The 20,478-nt window shown below is 36.6% G+C and overlaps 2 protein-coding genes and 1 long non-coding RNA gene across 10 annotated transcripts in view; 1 reads left to right on the plus strand and 2 right to left on the minus strand.

Moving 5' to 3' along the window:
• The first annotated feature begins 1,809 nt into the window (after positions 1 to 1,809).
• On the plus strand, positions 1,810 to 2,558 carry LOC113003501. The gene is made up of 2 exons (XR_003268522.2): positions 1,810 to 1,898; positions 1,977 to 2,558. It is a non-coding gene; the product is annotated as an uncharacterized LOC113003501 (long non-coding RNA).
• LOC105207897 (dynamin-like 120 kDa protein, mitochondrial) lies at positions 2,330 to 11,502 on the minus strand. 8 transcript variants are annotated; one of them, XM_039446676.1, is made up of 19 exons: positions 11,072 to 11,502; positions 9,302 to 9,936; positions 8,688 to 8,931; positions 7,626 to 7,758; positions 7,404 to 7,532; positions 6,872 to 6,916; positions 6,390 to 6,482; positions 6,139 to 6,296; positions 5,904 to 6,067; positions 5,494 to 5,758; positions 5,225 to 5,416; positions 4,971 to 5,155; positions 4,732 to 4,893; positions 4,490 to 4,677; positions 4,203 to 4,417; positions 3,837 to 4,094; positions 3,558 to 3,758; positions 3,269 to 3,473; positions 2,330 to 3,008 (listed from the first exon to the last, which is right to left on the minus strand). In XM_039446676.1, the coding sequence occupies exons 2-19, from the start codon at positions 9,328 to 9,330 to the stop codon at positions 2,944 to 2,946; spliced, it is 2,931 nt and encodes a 976-aa protein (XP_039302610.1). In that variant the 5' UTR covers positions 9,331 to 9,936; positions 11,072 to 11,502; the 3' UTR covers positions 2,330 to 2,943. The 8 variants fall into 8 exon arrangements, with proteins under 8 accessions (XP_039302610.1, XP_039302611.1, XP_039302606.1 ...); XM_039446677.1 differs by having other exon boundaries at positions 6,390 to 6,479; positions 11,072 to 11,501; XM_039446672.1 differs by lacking the exons at positions 9,302 to 9,936; positions 11,072 to 11,502 and adding an exon at positions 9,164 to 9,295 and having other exon boundaries at positions 6,390 to 6,479.
• A 2,462-nt stretch (positions 11,503 to 13,964) lies between these two features.
• Positions 13,965 to 20,478, minus strand: part of LOC105207913 (titin homolog) — a 46,987-nt gene continuing 40,473 nt past the window's right edge. Inside the window, exons 8-9 of the mRNA XM_026133145.2 lie at positions 19,959 to 20,389; positions 13,965 to 18,001 (exon numbers count right to left, since the gene is read on the minus strand). Coding sequence (XP_025988930.2) covers positions 15,064 to 18,001; positions 19,959 to 20,389 — 3,369 coding nt within the window. The 3' untranslated portion in view covers positions 13,965 to 15,063. The remainder of the gene's footprint in view (positions 18,002 to 19,958; positions 20,390 to 20,478) is intronic.

Below are 20,478 nucleotides of genomic sequence, written 5' to 3' on the forward strand. Positions count from 1 at the left end.
CCAAATTACCATAATAAACACAGTAAAAGTGAGGCATTAAAGAATGTATTGACTGTCGACTCCATAAACGTCGGCGATATTTATTTCGTTGTCGCAATTTTTCAATAATTAAAAATAATGCAATTTTACGACAATGTACAACTGTTGCAATAATTTCATCCATCTCATCTATCTCATCCATATTTAAGCGTGCCGCTTCTATGAAACAAATTTCAGTTGCTTAGCTTGTACGAAAACGGGCTCGCACCGTGTGAAGCCACGGCCAGTAGCACTGCCGGTACCATTGCCCGTACGGTAGCAAGTAAGAAAATCCAGTTAGAAATCCAGTAAGAAAAAACGTATCGTCTGCGGCAGGCTTTAATCGGCGTTGGTGCAAGTGGCCCTTAGTATCCAATTGAGTCCTCCACCGCCATTTTGGGACCGCTCTAACGTCATCAAACACCATTCGTATCATTCTGCAAACAGCTGTGGTCACAATATGGCTGCTCGCTTAGCCAATCAAGTATCAATCAGATTACCAATCAGAGTTTCGGACATCAATGTCGCTTCTCTCTTTATATAGGACTCTAGCCGCCCAAGGTCTGTGGATTGGCGTTGGAGGGGAAGGAAGGTCGTTGCATCCACTTCAACGATGTGGAACAAAAATGGCGGCGGCCATACTTTTACTGCACACTCGCTCACTCACACAACTAATAGCTGTAGTACCTACGTACACTAACACTGACTCGCTGTCTCGAAAATGGCGGCTATGCAACGACCTTCCTTCCCCTCCAACGCCAATCCACGGACCTTGTAGCCGCCAGAAAACGTGACGAGAAAAAGCCATTTTGAAGGGCCACCTCTCTTTGTCAGTACAGTCACGTTAGAAAGTTTTGCAGTACCGGCACATGAGAATAGATAAACGAGCAACTTGAGTGACATACATAAATAAAACAAAAGCAAAATTGTATTATACTTTTTTAAGTATTTAAGTAACTTTTTAAGTAAAAGTTAATTTCTGCCTCGTTTCCACGAATTCCGTTACATGCTGTATCAACATGAAAACAAAGAAGAAATTTAACTTTTGAGTAGGAATGTAAGGTGAATGCTAACGCATGCGCAGAGAACGCTTAGAAAAAGAGAGGTGGCCCCTCGCATCGTGCTATTTCTATCACGTTTTCCGCTTACGGACGTTATATGGCAGTGCCCATTCCAGTTAGAGTATAGTTCAATGTATTGGAAGCACCCATCATGGACTGCATCATACCATGATACATACTGCATTGTATACATACTACATTTTACCATACATCATACTACATTTAGGCCGGTATTCATAGTCGATTCTTATATTTAAGATTGTCTTAAGTATCACCCTAAGATGCCATCAACCAATCAGAAAGCCGTATTAGCATTTTAAGACGTTACTTAGGCGATCTTGAAATAAGAACCGACTATCCGTTTGTTTTCTGTTCCTGAACTCTCTGAATTAGTGTGCACTTAAAATGAAATAGATATATATTTGAAAGCTAGTGAAAGCAAGATGGAACGTTCCAGTGCAGTCTAGTGCAGGAATAGAAAACAAGCCTTATGAATACCGGCCTTATAGCGTTTTCAACTGTAGTGGGTTTTAACCCAGATTTGTCGCCATTTGTCGGAATCGTCCAATTAGAACGGACAATCGTATGTTCTAATTGGACGATTCTGGCAAATGACGACAAACCTGGGTTAAAACCCACTGCAATAGAAAACGTTATTAGAAACATAATGGTCTGTCTACAATATGCGCAGTAAACTTGCGTAGCTCCTAGAGACCCTCTAATAAGAAAATTGATTGGTCCATTAGTACATGCATAAGAACCAATCGAGAGCGTTCCACTTGGACACTGTCTGATAGGACACAGCCATTCATATCGGCGGTGGCTAAATATTTTTTACTGTATCAACAATTATAAAAAAATATTTACACATTTTAATTTATTTATTTCAGTAATTAGTTTATGGGTTGCAGGTTCCATCTGTAAGCGAATGTACATTTCTATGTCCATTAACTGCGAAAGACTATACAACGCGTCGAGTAAAACGTCTTCATTCAGAGATGGATAAGGATCATATTGAATCTAAATTAGTTGCAATACCTCCCTTCAGTGAGTAGAAGAATGATGTGATGTAATTCACCATTGCGATATGCAATAAAATGTTATTTAATACAAATACAAATAATCAATTATCTTTTTGTCAAGTAAAATGCATTTAAAATATATCTAGATTAAGATTTTACAAAGGAACTTTTAAGATTAAGATATTAAACTTTTGTGTGTATTAAATAATCAGACACATGAACACATAGTTAATTTATTCAAATAGCTACCTATATATTTTTTATAATTTTTGTAATGCGTTGCAATAATATTTTATCGCTCGCGATACAATCAATTTATAACCATAACATGATAGTGTTACACTGTTGCATTTTGGTATAAATACGATTTGTTCAGGAAACAATTGTGATACTATTACTCAACATATTGTAAAAAATGTAAAGTAAATGTATTGAAATGTATTTTAAGAAATGTAAATGTATTTTTTTACTTTGTATATAGATAAGCTTTTTTCGCCGTTTTAATCACATTTAATATTTACAAATCTAAATTGTATCTGAGCGGAGAGATTTCGATTTATTATTATATAAATTACACAAACAGTTGACTAAGACCATCGGCAGTCACTTATGTGGGCTGTCATGTGCCCGCACTAATATGCTTGACGAGTTGTAAACAATTCGCTACTTCAATTAACGATCGATTTCTCCAATTAAACTATAGAAAAGTGTATTCACGTTTTCCCTCGAGATATTAATCTCTAAATACCTCATCTATGTATCGTTTGTTCGATCGCGAATTGCATTGAAGATTCGCTTTGCATGCGATATAGTGCTCAACATTGATATTCCATTTACCACGCTCATTTCTCTTTATTCAGTGCTTGAATAAATTCTTCTAGTTTCTCTTGGATCTGCCGAACTCGTTCTGAAAGTAAAAATACTAGTTAGCGATATGTAATTTAGCAGCAACAAGATTTAATTTTTTCACTATTTAACTAATCATGTAATCATTTATTTTTTATTACTCTTACATCTGTTATATTATTACTAAATTATATAATTTAATAATAAAACATTAATTTAATATATTAAGAAATACATTAAAAAAAACTAAATCAATTATAGAAGCTAACATTTTCTTATAAATTATAAGAATAATTGGCGATATAGAAGAAAAATACGCACTGAGTTCCTCTGCTAATGTGACTCGTCTGCCTGTGAGTAGTTTCTGTTTAATTTCATTATCTTGACTATAATCTTCAAGAACTTCCTTGATTTCTTTATCTAGCCTCCGAGCTTCTCTATTCATAATCTGTTGTCTAAGTGCATTCGCAGTGACTTTCAGCATTTGCTGAATTCGCCAGAAAAGTACGACATCGTTACATTCCATCTGAAAGCATTCTGTCTATAAAAATGTTCAAACGGGCAAATTTCAGTGATTGTGTAAATCTTTTTTTTTCCTCTTTTCACGTACTTCGTTTTCATGCCCGGTGTGGTATAAATAATATCCTTTTCTGCAATCATACGCTCTCGCTAAACTTTGTTGTAGGAAAAATCTCCTGTACACAGGATGCCACGTTTCCCGAATGAATTCGTTATCAACCTCTAATCCGTTCCTTTGTAAATTCTTCCTAACGGTTGTGAGCTCGTCATGTGTTAGAGTCGGTGCATGTTTCTATGATCAGAAATACATGAAATAAATGCAATAAAAAAAGTTTTATTTAACTGCGAGTTTGTATCTATGTATATGTACCTTATCAGAGTAGAGAATTTTATCCAGCTCGTTTTTGACTGACGTACGTTTCTGCTGCTCCTCGGTTTGACTCTGCCAATACATCCACCGTTCCTTGCGATCAGGCCCCAGCATATCGCGGAGAATCTGTTCTGTACTCTGCAGTTTTTCCTTAACAGAGGTTTCCAAGAAACGCACTGCTTGGTCCCATTCACGTTTATCATTCACGCTTCTATCTTCTAAAATGTTAAGTTGGATAACGCGTAGCATTTCCGATGCCTGAAAAAAAGAAATTATGTCTGTCGGTATGTTTAATTCATTAATGTTACAACTTTTTATAAAAGAAAAAATCGAGAAGATAGAGCTAAATCTAAGATTTATTTTTACCTTCTCTTCCCACGAATGACGTCGCATTGCCTCATTTACTACAGCATTTTTGAGGTTATCAAAAATATCGTCGTGATCCGGGCTCAGTCGAGCCTGTGACATAAAGTTTTGAAATTCCTGTTGCAAACACTCCCATCCACTTTCGACGCTACGCGCAGGTAATTGTTGCTCAGCCCAATGTCTGAGCTTAATGTCGACCGTGGTATTGAATGTGTCTATAATAGAAGTGTTATTTTTAGATTTTCTATCTATTCAATGGAGAGAGAAATCAAGCTATCAATATATACTTGGATTTCCACTTTGAGCAGCAGGCAAATAGATGTTCTCGAAAACGTGCATACTGACTTTTTCCCAATTTCGTGTCATCAATACTTCCTCCCAGTGTCTCGGTGACACTTGGGACAAGTTAACTATCTCGTCCAAAATCTCGCCCCGTGCTCTTTCAAAAAGTTCATCTCTATCCAGCTCTCTCAACCTAAATACGTAAGACAATAAGTTGAAATAAAAACTATTTCTTTCAATTATTTACCTTGGAAAATTGTTCTTCCATTCCGTCTCCAAATTGAATCTAGTAGCTTTGAATGCGTCTGCTTGTTGTTCTACCGTTTCACGAACCATCTTCCAAAAGCATTCGGCTACTGCAAGGCTCAAATTTTTGGTGGTCACTTGACCGGACATTGCTAAACCATCTCTGAACAATCAGAAATTCATTATTAAATAATGAATCATTTAATGTGGACAATGTTTTTGAATTATGTCTATACTTACTTAAAGAGTTTAGAATTTCTAAAGAATTTCTCCTCGTAATCCTTGATCGTTTGTATACTGTCTTCCTGCTTGCCGCGACCAGTGACCACGGCGAAATAGCCTAACGCTTTCATTGGAAATAGTTTACCAGATAGTATTTTACGCAGCCTTTCAGGATTAGTCAAATTCTCTTCTGCCATGTCAACCTAACGCAAGAAAGTAACAATTGCAGTGATATCTACATCTTTTTTTAGTTGAGGTAAAAAAACGAGTACTTTTGTTAAAACGAAGATTGTTCGTTTTCCCGATGGATCCATTTGAGCTACGAGATCAGTCACGTTACTTCTCTCCGCGTCGACGGAACCGTCTTGTATACATAGAATAATCGCGTTAGGATTACTCATGTACTGCTGACTCATCTGTTTGATTGCCTCGCGAGTGTCTTCTGCCATATCAACGGTTACTGTCTGTCTCAAAAAATTTAAAAATTTTGTCAACAGAATTTTCTTGAAAATTTATAGTGTAAAAAGTATTATATACATACACTAATAATACCAGGTAGATCGACTAGAACCATACGTTGGAGACCTGGTCCCTTCACTGTCATGGAAATGACATCAGGGCTGACTGTCTTTCCATTCTTAACACTATTCTTCATTCGCAGTTCCACTTCCCGTCTAAGTTCGGCCAACTCCGACTCTTTCGTGAGATCAAATTCTCTAGAACTATCTTTGAATTGCGCTATGTGATAAGGACCTTCGCTCAATGTAACTTTGACTGGTGCTCTCGTCATCATTTCACCTCCGCCTCTATACAGCACAATAATCAATATTACTATTATTTTTTATGATCAAATAATATATTAATTTATATTATTTTATATTAATTTATATAAAATATTATAAAAATAAATAAAATAATGTAATTAATCAAATAAAATGGAGAAGCAAGTACCTTGGGAATATCCTTGCTTGAGCTATCATTTCAAGCACAGATGTTTTACCAGAACTTTGGTCACCGACGACTACTACTCTAGGTAAATGATCAGCAGTGGAATAGGCACTATCGTAGTCATTAAGTTCATCCAAGACATCGCTGTACATATCGATTAATGACTTCTGTAAAAATAAAAAACTTAGAAAATTGAAACAAATTACATATGCTAATGCTATACGTGTGCAAAAATTACTTTAATTTTTTTGTTGTTAAACTTCTGGTTCCCTCGTAAAAGTATCTGCTTGCGTAATTCTTTGTTTTCCCTTTCTAATCTCTCTATTTCGCGCTGATACTTTAATTGCATCTGCATCAGCTCATCCTGCATGGCGTTCATCCTCTGCTGTGATGATTCTTTAATAAAAAAAAAAAAAAAGAAAATATTGTGAGAATGCAAAATGATTTTCGATACTGTGAAAAGATCGTAAATCAATGATATGTACGTACGAGCTTTCTTACGTTCCTCGTCAGTATTATTATCACTAGCCAATGGGCGTGCAAAGGCAACCACATTTTTGGACAACTGCTCTGTTGTTTCTGCTTAAAAATAAGACAACACGTATCTTTAATTTGTAACAATTTGCAATTTGATCTGCAAATGCAAGAAAGCTAGTATCAATTAATGTGAAAAATTAATATGACTATTTTATGTGCATAAGCAATTTCGTATATGACAAAATTAAATTAAAACAAATTTTTCAAATTGCTTTGTACATGCCAGCCAACGCAAAAAATAAAATAAAAGCAGCAAATAATGGTTCTGTCCCATTCAGTATTTAGAATATGTGTTATTGTCATTAGATCCTATAGTTGTGTTTAACACCTACAGCTTTTTTGCTTCATAAATTTTCAATTATCAAAAAGACATTTGTCTGAAAAATGCTGAATGGACAGAAGATAGGTGAAATAATCTCAAAATCTTTACACACCTGAATAAGTTTGTTTTGCTACCATCGAGATGGTATCAAACGCACCTGAACAGAACAGACCACAATAAATTAATGATACAAATGCATGTGATATAGTGCTCTGCAGTAATGAAATTACATATCATTAAATTTACGTAAAATATTTGTATTTTATAAAAATAGAAATTGAAGTTATATGTTCGAGATTAAAATAAAACAAACAAAAATGTATATCAATGTTAACACATTTATCATGCACATTTTTGCATACAAGCAGTACGTTTAAATGAACATTGCATATGAATAAATCAGCAATTAAAGAAACTTACAAAAAGGAATTAAATATGATGGTGATCTGTATTGTGAGGATAAAGATTATTAAAAGATAAGAAAATGTCAGGCAAAAGGAATGTATGATAACGGGAGATTAAACGGATAAAACAGGACACTTGAATAAATATAGGTCATTAGGATTAGGAGGAACAAACAGCAATGTGATGTATAAATATATATCAGGAAATAAAAAAGGCTGGTCAATGGACTTATCACTCACTCTGTATTGAGCTATTCTCTTGATAGCTATTTTGACTTTCTGCTGCCTTAATAGCGTCATCCAGTCTCTGATCAAACCAGTTTCTGTATTCTCGATACTTAGTTACCCCAAACTCCTTTATACGTGGATCTGTTTGCGTTTGCCAGTTTTTTTATCATTAACCCATTTCACTTTGCCTCACATTTTCATAGTTACAAACGGCTATAGATTTATTCTGCTTACCGATTTCAATTTTATCGGCTACATTCTTAATCGACATAAGCGATTCGCGGAAGTCCTGCCATTGCTTTTCACTGGGCATCAAATTTTCTAGCCATTCCAAATCTGGGAGTCCCTCCTTCCATTGCTCATATTTCTAAACATAAACAGTCTTATGATTATAATACTTAACATTTTAGTAAACAATTATTTTTAATACTTTAATGCACATTTGTGTTCTGTGCATTCATTTTCTTTAAAAAAGGAATGTTCTTGCTAGCTATAATTAATTATAACATTTATAAATTTTTTAATACACAAAACACGCAAATATGTTTTAAAGATGTTAAAGTATGCAAGAGTTACTTATCTTTATACAAGGTGATTATTAATGGTTGTACTCACTTTTTACCACAGGAGCACGCATTTGTAATTTCTAATGTAATAATATATTAGAAATAAATATTCATCGATAAATTATGCTCCTATAGTAAAAAGTGGGTACAACCATTAATAATCACCCTTATTCTTGGTAAAAATTTTTCTTGTAATTTTTATATTATATTTTTAATTTACGAATTAGAACATTTATCAGAAACTTAGAAATACTTCTTCTACATAGTCTACATCTTCTTTTAGAATCTCTTTTTCATACTAGTGAATTCTGAAATATTCTTTTTGACATTTCTCATCCCATAATTTCTAAAAAATACTTTTAACTTTTGTAAATTTTATAACATTTTGTCAGAAAAAAATATCTTACAAATCTTAGAATATTTCATAATTATCATATATAAAAAATTCTGAGAAAAGATGTAAACTTTCAAAGTATCTCTGAAAAGTGTTTCAATTTGTATGCAAACTCTGACAAAGTTCTGATAAAATTATACAAAAATTCTAAAAAATTCTGATAAAAATTTTTATCAGGGATACTTGTAAGTGATGAAAATTAATTACAAACAACCCGAGATGTAGTAAAAGCTCAGAAAACAAAAATATTCATCAAGTGTTAGTATTAAATAAGGTATAATTAATAGAAATATAGGAAATATCATGGCTTTGAAGAGGATGTGAAGTAACATTTACCTTCTGCAAGGTAACGCCACCACCGACTGCACCTCCTAAGAGAAGATATCGAATTTTTAACGCTCCTCTTAATATCCTTGTTATCACCATAGCATATCCACGATGTGGATTTGCAAAATGTCTTAGTTGAGGTGACGCTAGCAACGGCCTACAGTGTCTGCTAAATTTTCCGGACATTAACTTCCGTGTGCTAACAATTGTTATTGGATGCCTGGAGGTTTTGGCGACTAGTAAAATTCCATGGCTAAAAGAAACAAATACTGACTCAACTGGGAGAAGAAAGAATCAAATTCTAAGCAATTAAGGTTATACAATTTTTAAAAAGTTTAAATAAAAGAGAAATGTAGAAGAAAGACATGAAGAAGGTAATAAAATATCTCGTAGTAAATGCAACTTAGGAGCAAATTTCGGTGCCAAAAAATGTGTTTCTTTTACACGTAAATTTTAATAATGAGAAAGGAGTATTGGGATCTAACCTATTGCAGTGAGGGGATGTTCCGTTACAAGAAATACAAATTACATTCAATTCAAACAAATGTAACGTATAAGTTTGTAAGTGAAAGAGAAACAATTCGTCATTTTGTTTTATTTCAATTATAATCATTCTGTCTCACCCAAATCTTCCACATATGATTTGCTCCATTTTATCGGAGCGATCGTAGCTGATTGTAGTCCGTCGTCGATGAATAACAGCGCCTGAGATAATGAAAAATATCTACGAAATTTCACGTGCATGCGTTGCAAATATACGTGTGACGTAAGTCAAGAAATCAAAGGTGTAAAACGATCTCGAAAAGCCGACGATCCGGGCATTACATGCATCGCGGATTCATCCACTTGTTCGGAAACATTGCGCATTATGCAATATACATACGCATGGCATGATTGCCGCAAGATTGTCCTTCGTCCCTAGTCAATTTGGAAGCAATACCAAATTATAGCGAAAAAAATTCCTAGTCTGTCCGATTCAAACTTCGCATGGTAACCTCAGGGTGCGCTCACATGGCATGGGATTGATGGGATGCGGAATGGAACTGCGGAACGGAACTGCGGAACGTTTGTGATTGATAGCGGCTTCATTTCGCTGATTCTGCCGTTTTCTTTTTCAGCGGAATAATTTTTGCACATGTATTCGTCTTTCACATGTTGTCACGAAGAAAAACAAGACTTAATTAATTAATAAATAATTTATTTATTAATTTTACTAATTCATCAAATAATTGTCATTACGATATCGATTTCATGCTATCTCCTGGGGGTCAATCATGTAATTTCACGTGGAACTTTTCACGTTTCACTTTTCACTTTTCACGTTTCACTTTTCACTTTTCATTTTTCATTTTTCACTCATAGAGAGTTCACGTGAATCTTTTCACACATAGCGATTATGTATGAATAATGCGCGGAAGTTTAGTTTAGGATCCGAAATTCACCATTAGAGACTCTATCATTGCAACTATCAAGCGATCGTGAAAAAAGTTTCTACCTGCTTTTACAGTATAACTTCTACTGTAAAAATTTTATTATATAAAAAAAATTGTAAAAAAAATATTCATAAATAAATAGCAATATTTCTTAGTTATATTGCATAAACTTAATTTACAAATATAATATATATTACATTTATTTTTAATGATCCATATATTGTAACAACTATTTTATTATGTAGTAATCTAATACTCAAAATTACATTGTAATTTAATTCAAACATTGTTTTTCAAAATTAATTTTAATTAGTTTTTTATGTGTGCAAATTTTAAAGTAAATTAATTTCATTAGTCATTAAATTTAACTTTGTTTAATTAAAAAATATTGAATAATTTAGAATACGACCTTGATCAAAACTGAATTCTCCGCTCACACATGTATTTTCCAAATTTATAAGTTATAAACACTTACATGATTGATTAATATTCTATTTCACAAGACGCACCTTTCTTATATCATTGTGTATCAAAACGCGTTTAAAGTATATTTTTATCTAAATTTGCATTTGATGAAACCTCATTCTATATAATTATCAAAATATCAATTTGTCAAATATAAATATCAAATCTAATTACATCACAAAAGCATTATTTTTATTTATGTATTTTATCCTATCAACGCAATGCAATACCAAAAAGGTTAACCTCTTCAATAATACCTCTTCAAACTGTTACCACACTTTCATTCTTATTTCAAAATACATACAATTTATTAATTCCCTAAATTTTCACCTTTTCGCCATCACGGCTGATGGCGAAAAAGTTCACGTGAAAAAGTTCATATTTCCGCTCATGAGTGAGTTACATGATTCCGTGGAATCGTACATGATCGTGCAGTTCACGTGAAACTTTTCACTTTTCACGTTTCCGCCCTAGGGGAAATGTTACATGATAGACCCCCTGATGCTAAAAACGTAGTGTTATGTATAGTCGAGTTTCAAGCAAAATGGGATCACGAATTACTTGTTCTTTGGTATAGTAACAAGTCCGACTAATTTTAGTAATTCATCAAATAATTGAGGTGACAATCTAAAATAATCCATATATTTTCTTTCAGCTTGAGCCTGCATTTCCTTCGCAAAATTTTCACTTGCTTCTTGCAATAATCTTCTTTCTGCATCGGAAATTCGGGATATGAGGCAACGGAGAAGATGCAAAACACGATTAAACGCGACACAACTTCGCACAATACATCGCATCCGACTGATGACAAATGTTGGCACGAACGCCCGACAATTTACTTCACTTCCGAGTCTCCGACACTCCACGAAACTCTCGAAACACTCGCTCACGTCAAAAACTCGTACGGGACGACAAGGATGTGAGTCGAAATGCGTCGCGACCTTCAGCCGTGTTTTCTAACCGACCGACTGCTGACACTGCGTAGCAGCGACGGTAGCGGCGCGCAGGCGCGTGGGTCACGTTGCTACGCAGTACGCAGTGCCAGCAGTCGGTCGGTTAGGGAGCACGGCGGAAGATCGTGGTGCGTCGCAGCGCATTTCAACTTGTATTCTCGTCATCCCCTACGAGTGTTTGCTGCAAATGAGTGTTTCGAGAGTGTCGTGAACTGCCGAAAGTAAAGTGTCGGCCTTCGTACCGACATCCGTCATGTCGAATGCATGGTGCGAAGTCGTGTCGCATTCGATTGTGTTTCGCAGTTTCTCCGTTGCCTCTTACTCCGACTTTCCGACACACGTGAGTACCAAGAGGGTTTCGAGAGTTCCGAAAACAAAGGCTCGCGCGTTCGTGCCAAGTATGAATCAAGACGAATTGTTGTGAGGAGAATCTTGGATCCTTCGTATCGCTCAGACGACAATGATCAGTTGGCACGAAAAGTCGCGTCGCGTGTTCAATCGCGTCTTCTCCATTGCCCTTATCCCGTATTTCGAGTTTTCGACGAGCGTGAATACCGGGAGTGCCGAAAACGAATCAAGGTCGCGCGTTTGTGCCAAGTATGAATCAAGAGGAGGAGGAGGATCTTAGATCTTTGAAAGCGCCGGCTGAGACTATAACGAGACGGAGCTGGACGGAGCGATCAGCGAACGGTGAGTCAATTTATTTGTACGAGTATCTACTGTTTATTCGCCCCCATATTTTAGTATTTATGTCTCGTCCTGATTGCGCTCGCATAAATTGCGACTCAATAAATCGCGCATAAGCCGTTAGGATAGGAAAAATTTAAAGTTTATGTACGCGCGCTCGGCACTCATCTCTTCGCCAGGTGTGCCAACAGACGCGATTGATACGCTATTGACTGTATATACATATGTAAATACATTGGCATCGTAGTGTACGTTCACGTTGTAGAGATGGTGTATGGTGTCTCGAAAAATCGTATTAGCTAAATCGTGGACATGGCCATTCTCAAGCTTTTTCTTCTCTTTTTCTTTTCGATTTTCTTGTAAAATTTATCCTATCCAAGTTTTTTTATGCGTACTTTTATTCTACAGAAGGATTGCGATTTTCTCTTTTTTTTTGCAATTGTATACAGAATATACAATTTTGCAATCTTCTGACGCAGTCTTCGTTGATCAAATGCACTATGATTTTGTTTTAATTTTTTTAAAAACCCGCAAATAACAATAAATAATTTATCATATTTCATTGCTGCAATGGCAGATAAATAAACGTGTTGCTATGTTGTATATGTATCTGTCTGTCTTTTTGAAACAAAAGAGCGAAAATATAAATCAAAATCACATACACAGTCGATTCCTGTACCCTATAAGAGTTACAATAATATTCTTAGAATATTAAACAAATATTATTAAAAATTAAAATAATATTAAAATAATATTTCGAGAATATAATATTTTTTAATATTAAATCTAATATTTCAGGAATATTATTTAATATTAAATAATATTGTGTTATAGGGTATGTGTTTGTAATTTCCAATCATCAGTTTGTTTCCTATGTCCCATGAAGCGGAACTTGTAAATGCGCAATGCAAGCCAATGACAAACATTATTTCGGCAGATCTCATATAAGTGATCCACGGGAAGGCTCTTACGATTGATCAGAACTAATTGCGCATTCCGCAAATTCCGCTCAATGGAACATGAAAAAATACACCTTAAGGGAGCGGAATCGGCGGAATGAAGTCGCTACCAATCACGAATGTTCCGCCATTTCGAATCCCATGTGAGCGCATCCGCACTTTCGAAAATCCAGAAAGCCAATTGGTCACCACGTTATTCCCTAACTTTCATTTCTGGGATTTTATCCTAAAATCCAAATGATTGGCGATACTGAACACGAATGGTAATGTAGGGACATTTCTGTGTGGCGATTCAGTTTGAATGTTTTGAGAATTGTGTCAAATTTGAATTAAAATATTTCTATAATAGAAATCCTGTATTATTTAAAATTTAAATATATCTTCTAGTTCTTATTTAAATAGAAAGACTGAATTGTCGAATAATTTTATTTTTCTTTGCAATCCTTATATTACAAAACATACTTTTCCAGACGCATTGAAAATATGCTCTATGTACATTGGGTCGTCGCCTAGTTTTGTGCTAGAGATTTCTTTTTTTAAATCTTTACAGAAATAATATTAATTACTATTCGCATAGGCTTTCGTATTTTATATATGTATATATATGTATGTATATATATAAACATATATAATATATAATTATATATATACATATTATATAATTATATATATTATATACATGTATATCATATTGTACATATATAATTATATATAATATATATTATGATATATATATATATATACATATATGATTATGGCAGTACATTTACATTTAAAAGTCTATAACCGTTTTTTTTGTCACTTGCTTATAACATATATAACATTTTCTCATAATATATGAAAATCTACATACTTAATCCTATGTGCACGAGGCGAGTACGAAAGGAGAAAAAAAGTAATGTTCGCGTTTCATACGTTAATAAAGCATTTGTTTCTCCGCGGATACGCGCGTGGAATTCACGGTCGGCCGCGCACGCAAGCTTGAGATCTAGAAAATCCGTAAAAATAATGTGCAAAAGGTCAAGAAAGATTCGCCTCTTCTGTTCGCGAGCACTCCTCGAATGGAGTATTTTCGTCTTTGAAGGTTGTACCCGAGAAGTTTCATTTTTTTTCTTGCTTCATTGATTGCGATATGTAAGAATACGTACGAACATGTAAGAATATGCAAGAATACGAAGAAATATGTTTTACGAATCACGAAAAAAGCTGGTAGAAGCGCTAAACTCGATTGGACCCGGTTTTACGTTGTCCTTCCCTAAATAAGCGGTTGTATGACTGACTCCTCCCGTTTTTTCTTCACCTCTCACCCGTTTCTCATGTAGACTTCCCTACGTACAACTAAACGTTACAAATGTCCTAGTATTGTCTAAGAGTGCTCTTTCCACTTTCAGCTACTTTTCACGTTCAGTCTATATTTTCCGGTATTTATAAGAGCTCAATTTATATTTATACATGCATAATTTTTAGATTGCAACGGGGGAGGATGCTCTTCTAATCCTAATCTCTAACGTCAAGCAACTATGTACATTTTATATCTTCTTCTTTTCTTCCTCACGCTTACTCCAATCATTTTCACTCGCTTAACATTTGCTAACAAAAAGAAGAAAAAGAAAAAGAAAAAAGATCGAGCACAACAAATACTCTTCTGATCATAAATCGCACTTGTCCACTGTTTCTATCTACCTAGACAGATCTGCCACGAGTAATCATTGTGGAAGAACATAATACAATTCTTATTAAAAAGAAATATGGAGATCCTTGCGACCTCCACTTTTTCTCGTCTTCATAATTTATGTTCCTAGAACAACGGGATGACGTAGTCATTCATTTATCTTGCATCACGTCTATCTCGCGCGGATTTGATCGGGTTTTAATCGTGAAACACGTATCAAGAGGTGCTGCTGTTCCGATGCTTTTTACTCTTCGTCTTGCCAGGCTCGAACTCATCCTCGCTCCTGCGACGTTTCTCCTTCAACTGCTTCTCCATTGCCAGCATCGTTATCATCCGCTTGTGGGAATCGCCTACTATCCATCCATGCTGCTCTTGTCGATCATCCTCCTCCTCCTCGGGCGCCGGAATCGGCTCTGGTGCCTCCTCTTCGTCGCTCGAACTGGACCAATAGTATAACTGCAGAGCGGCGGTGCGCTTTCGACGACCGATTGCAACCCCGACGCCTTCCTCGACTTTGTTCCATGACTTGGTAGTCTTTAGTTCTTCGTCGTCAGAGTCGCGCTTTCCACTGGACGATCTACGCTCCTTGGAATCCTTGTTGTTTGCCGACGTTTTCTTGGATTTCTCCACGGTGGACTCTTTACTTTTTTTACTCGTTGGGATCTTTCCATTCTCAGGTTTGGAAATTTTCTTTGACTTCGATGGCGATTTTGAAGGCGATTTCTTTCGTCTTAATGAACTTGGTGAGTGACCGTTATTCTTCGTGTTATCCTCTACGAAGAAAATATGATCTGAATTGTTATGATTATCCTCTGAGCTGTCGATAGAAGACTGACCAATGTACACTGCGTTCTCCTTAATGCTCTCATCGTTGCTTTTTTTGTGCTTCTCTTTCGTCTGATGTTTCTTCTTTTGAGTCTGTCCGGAAACTTCCACAGTATCAGTATTCAATGAGACATCGTCCATGCTTTGTGAGAGAATTTCTTTTCTTTTGCCGACCTCTCGCAGAATTTCTTCTTCAATCGCTTTCTGCTCTTTGGCAATCATTTGCTCGTGCTTCTTCTCAAGGTATCTTTCTTTTCTTTTTTCTTTCGATTCCCTCTTCTTCCGCGACTTGTCATCGTTACCTTTCCTGTTGTTATCTCTCACGTACGATTCCTCGTCTGAGCTGCTTATTTCCGCTAGCAAACCTTGCTTACCTATCGCGCACTTTCTTTGTCTTCTGGTTGGCTGAAAGTCCATGAGTATCCTCTCTTGCTCCTCTCGTAATTTATCTAATTGTTGCTGCTTCCTCTTTTTCGATTCTTGCACCTTTCTACTGAGAAATACATGAAGAGGGAGATTGTGATCAGATTCCTTCTGCGGTTTCTCATTGCTGGATAATTTCTCGGGTAAAGCCGGAATATCGTCGTCTAGTTCCTCTTTCTCATCTTGCATCTCTGCTGGGCTCAGATGTTTACTATCTACTTCCTCATTAATTTCATCATTAGAAGCTTCGTCTATAGTACCATTGATAATATTGTTCTTTGCATGTAAAGCATTCTCAACTTTCGGTTCGAAATTCTCATGTCGATCCAGGAAATCCAAAGCTTCTTCCAAGGAAATCAATTCACTCTCTGTTGCACAATCGTCTTTCGTAGAAGTGAGTTTTGCCTGCAGAGTTTCAGTTTCACCTAGCACCTGCGTGCCAGTTCTGTTCTTCGTTTCCTCGGATGTCGGCTCTTCGTTCTCCTCGGTATCCGTCTCCGTGTCCGAGCTGTCTTCCCTATACAAATCGTCCAACTCAAACGTCCTCTCGTATTGATTATCCGCGTCGTCATCGCTGTTCCTCATTTCGTCAGTCTTCCTCTCGTCTATTACCAATGAATGATCCGACATTTCCGATTCTGATTTTGCATCGTGATTGATCTTTATAGCGTCTTCCCGTATCACTCGATCCCAATCATTTTGATCTTCATTATCGAATTCGGGTTCGTTGATTACGCATCGATCATCCGTCTCTTCGATGTCCACGTCGAGCGTCTTCTTCAAATTTTTCTTTGATTTCAACGAGCGTTGCTCGTTCGCGATCATGTAATCAACGTCGTTCCGCTCGTATTCACTCTCAGACGATGTCGACAACTCTGCAAAGAGGTTCTGTTTGCCCTTCGAGCACGAACGTTGACTCTTTGAAATGCCGACGCCGACGTCTTCCGTCTTTGCGGCCGTTCTGAATTCGTCCGAGCTGTCGTTCTCGTACCACGCATTTCTTACTCGTTTCTTCGAACTTTTACCACGCCTTTTGATTTTGCTAGATTGCTTGATGCTCTGCTCCATGGATCGTTTCACGCGTTGTTGCTTTCTTTCCACAAATTCGTCCATTGGTCCGGTAATCGACTCAGCAACCCGTTGTTGCTGCTGCTCCTCGCTTTGGAACAACTTCAGGGCGCCCTTTGTCTTTGGTGCAAATTTCTCTAAGTCTTGGAATTTACGGTTGATTATAACGTCCAATTTGGAATCTGCATAATTCGTCTTGCCGTTTTCCAAGACGGCATCCAAGTCCTCGTCAATATTTTTCATTTTCCAATTGGTCTCGTAATTCTTGTCGACTTGGCACCTATAGGACATCACGCTACCTAAAGCGGGCGCTATTTGGCTCTCCTCTTCGTCAAACTCGTACACATCCTTTATCCTCTCCGACTCCCCTTTCCGGTCAAGAAAGTCACGGCGTTTCTTCTTCTCCATTAAACCGCCATAGTGCTCGCTTTTACGAATCAGTGGGAACTGCTGCTGCTGCTTCTTGTTCTTCTTCGACTTGCGCTGCTTCTGCACGTTCAATTCAATGAGCGCGGTCTTTGAGCGTTCCTGCTCCTTTCTATCATTTATCTCCTTTTTGCGCTCGAACAGCTCCTTAATGGGGTTTCTCGTCTTCTTCGCCGGTGAATTCTTTGGCGTTACCGCCGTGTCCTTCGTCGACCTCTTCGGGGAGATCGGGATGTCTTTGCCTGCTACCGCCGCCGCTGCCGCCGCAGCTGCAGCTGCCGCCGCAACCGCCGCCGCGACCATCTTCACCGATTGGTGATTCCTGCCGCTGTTCGTGGTATCCTCCGGTGATGTGGAGGTTGGAGCTCGGGCGCAGGCCAATTCCGCCAACAGCTTCATCGGAGCAGAACCGCTGTGGAAATGAAATTGGTTTATAACAGCTTTATTAACGAATGAGATTGTTCATACATCGACAAACGATAGCGGGATTTATTATTAAACTCACGTGCGATCGTGTGGCTAATTGCATAGAAAATATGGTCACGTAGATGACTGTAATCATCTATTAAAAGCTACTGTGCATTCTTGATGGCTTGTTATACAAGTTTTAATTGTGTTAATAACGATAAAGGAAATAAGCGAGGGATTATTTTTCAATAGTATTTTTCAGCCAACAGTATATCGATGAATAAAATATGAATGTAAAGAATATTTTTGTAAAGGGTTTAATAGAGTAATTACATTTAATAATGGACATTGTAATTCGGGCAATCACCGCAAGGAATAAATCAAACAAACAGAAAATTTTACGCTATTATTTTACGATAATATATCATATAAAATTATTTATAACTCACGTAAATTACATGAAACAAATAATGCTGTAATCAATAACAAAGTATAAAAAATAAATCTCATGAAGTGCATAATAAGTATCAGTCTTTAATCCTTTAACTCTAACAAATTTCTTTTTTAGAAATAAAATTAATCAAAATTATAAAATTTAAATTAATGGATATTATTGTAAAAATAATAATTTTCTTCAATTTATTTCTGGAATTTAATACATGAAACGCATAATAAATATTATTCTTTAATTTTTTAGTCTTAGTAAATTTCTTTTGTAGACATAGAGTCAATAAAAGTTGTGGAATCTAAATTAATCAATACATATTCTTGTGAAATTCATCCCTTCGTTTCATTTCCGGAAGCTATAGGAAAGGCGCACTTAAACATTCTCTTTTTAAATATTCTCTCTTTTCAAACAAAATTCCTGGGAAAACATGTTTGTTAATAAATAAATTAGCAGGATAATGAACATGCGGCATGGTAGATGTTCCCTTTGCTACATGCTATATATTAAATTCCATGTATCGCAAGGCGTTACACGCCAGTGCTGTTGTGGGAGAGATCGTTCATCGCGTACAGGGTGGAGTGACGAAAGTGGATCAATACGCAACGCGAACGAATGGGCACCGTTCGACGTTGGTCTCTCGACCATCTTTAGTGGAAATCGACCATCGACACGCTCGAATAATTCCAACTCGAGTGGAGAAGATAGAAACTATAACGTTTGCTGCGATATTACGAGATTCTATTACGGCACGTGTTTTATGTAACATCGTATTCGACGGAGCTCGATTTTGGTTCCCACGGGAAGACAATCACTCGATGATAATGGGGATTCGGGTCACAGGAATTATTTTTTCAAAGGAGGAAAAACGCGATCGTGTTCTTTCGTATGCGCCAATCATACGCTACATTTAGTTTAGCACAATCGAAAAATCGGGCGAAGACAAAATGTATAAACGCACAGGCAGATAAACGAGCGATCAACAGGTGTTGATGTAAAACTGAAAAATGTGCTTTGATACGCGAATCTCGACCTGCAAAATATTTTTAGTCACCTTTTGCGGCATTCTGTCATATGTGCATTCTATTTCTCGAATTTGTCTTTTTCTGCTCAAAATGGAACTTGAGAGTAATGTATTAAAATACTAGCGTCTATATAGCATCATAAAAATAGAATAATAAGATTAGTTTCTTGTAAATATATTAGGACAATCTATACTTAACGGAAAAACAGGATTCTTATATCACTAAGTCCGCAAACAATAGCTGGCCAAGAAAATTTTGCGAGTTTATTCATGAAGTACTTATGAATTTGAACAACCCTCGTCTTCCGCGAGAAACTTATCAAACTTATTGAACCTATCCGTAACCAACTGGGAAAAGCTCATTATTATAATACTTTTATCTCGTTGATAGAATATTAATTTGTTTTCTCAAAACTATTAGCTATATACGGTCACAATGAAAATATTTACAGTACAGATATAATGTATAAATTTGAGTATCGAGATACTTACTTATGATCATGCTTGCCGTTACTGTGCAACAAGTTGGATAGCGCCTTGTGCAGACCGCCTAGAGTCGAGTTCATCTTGTTCTTATGCTCCGGCGAGGTCTCCCGCTCCCTATTCGACGTGGACAGCTGTTCGTGCTCGTGAATACTAGAGGAGTACGAGTTTCCAACGCTGTCCCGCTTGTCATCGTCAGGATGATCGTTGTCGCTAATCTTCTGACCGAACGTGCTGGCTATCAGATTCTCGCTCTCCCTCATGCGCTGCTGAATCTTATCTCGTAATTTGTTGTTATGCTCGAAAGCTACGTCCAAACTGTCTTCGTAACCGAGATTGTCGACTCGCGACGCGTCCGGGCTAGCCGACCTGCTCGATCGTTCACTACCGCGCGTGCGATAGCTTCTATCGTGGCTGTTGTACATCTCCTCGCCGAGCAACTAAAATTTCCAAGTAACATGTATCGTCCATTGCGCAGTGTGCTTCTCTTTATATAGTTCTATGTTTATAATTCTAAAAAGACCGATAT

The sequence above is a fragment of the Solenopsis invicta genome, chromosome 3 (assembly GCF_016802725.1).
Source record: "Solenopsis invicta isolate M01_SB chromosome 3, UNIL_Sinv_3.0, whole genome shotgun sequence".
Taxonomy (NCBI): Eukaryota; Metazoa; Arthropoda; class Insecta; order Hymenoptera; family Formicidae; genus Solenopsis; species Solenopsis invicta.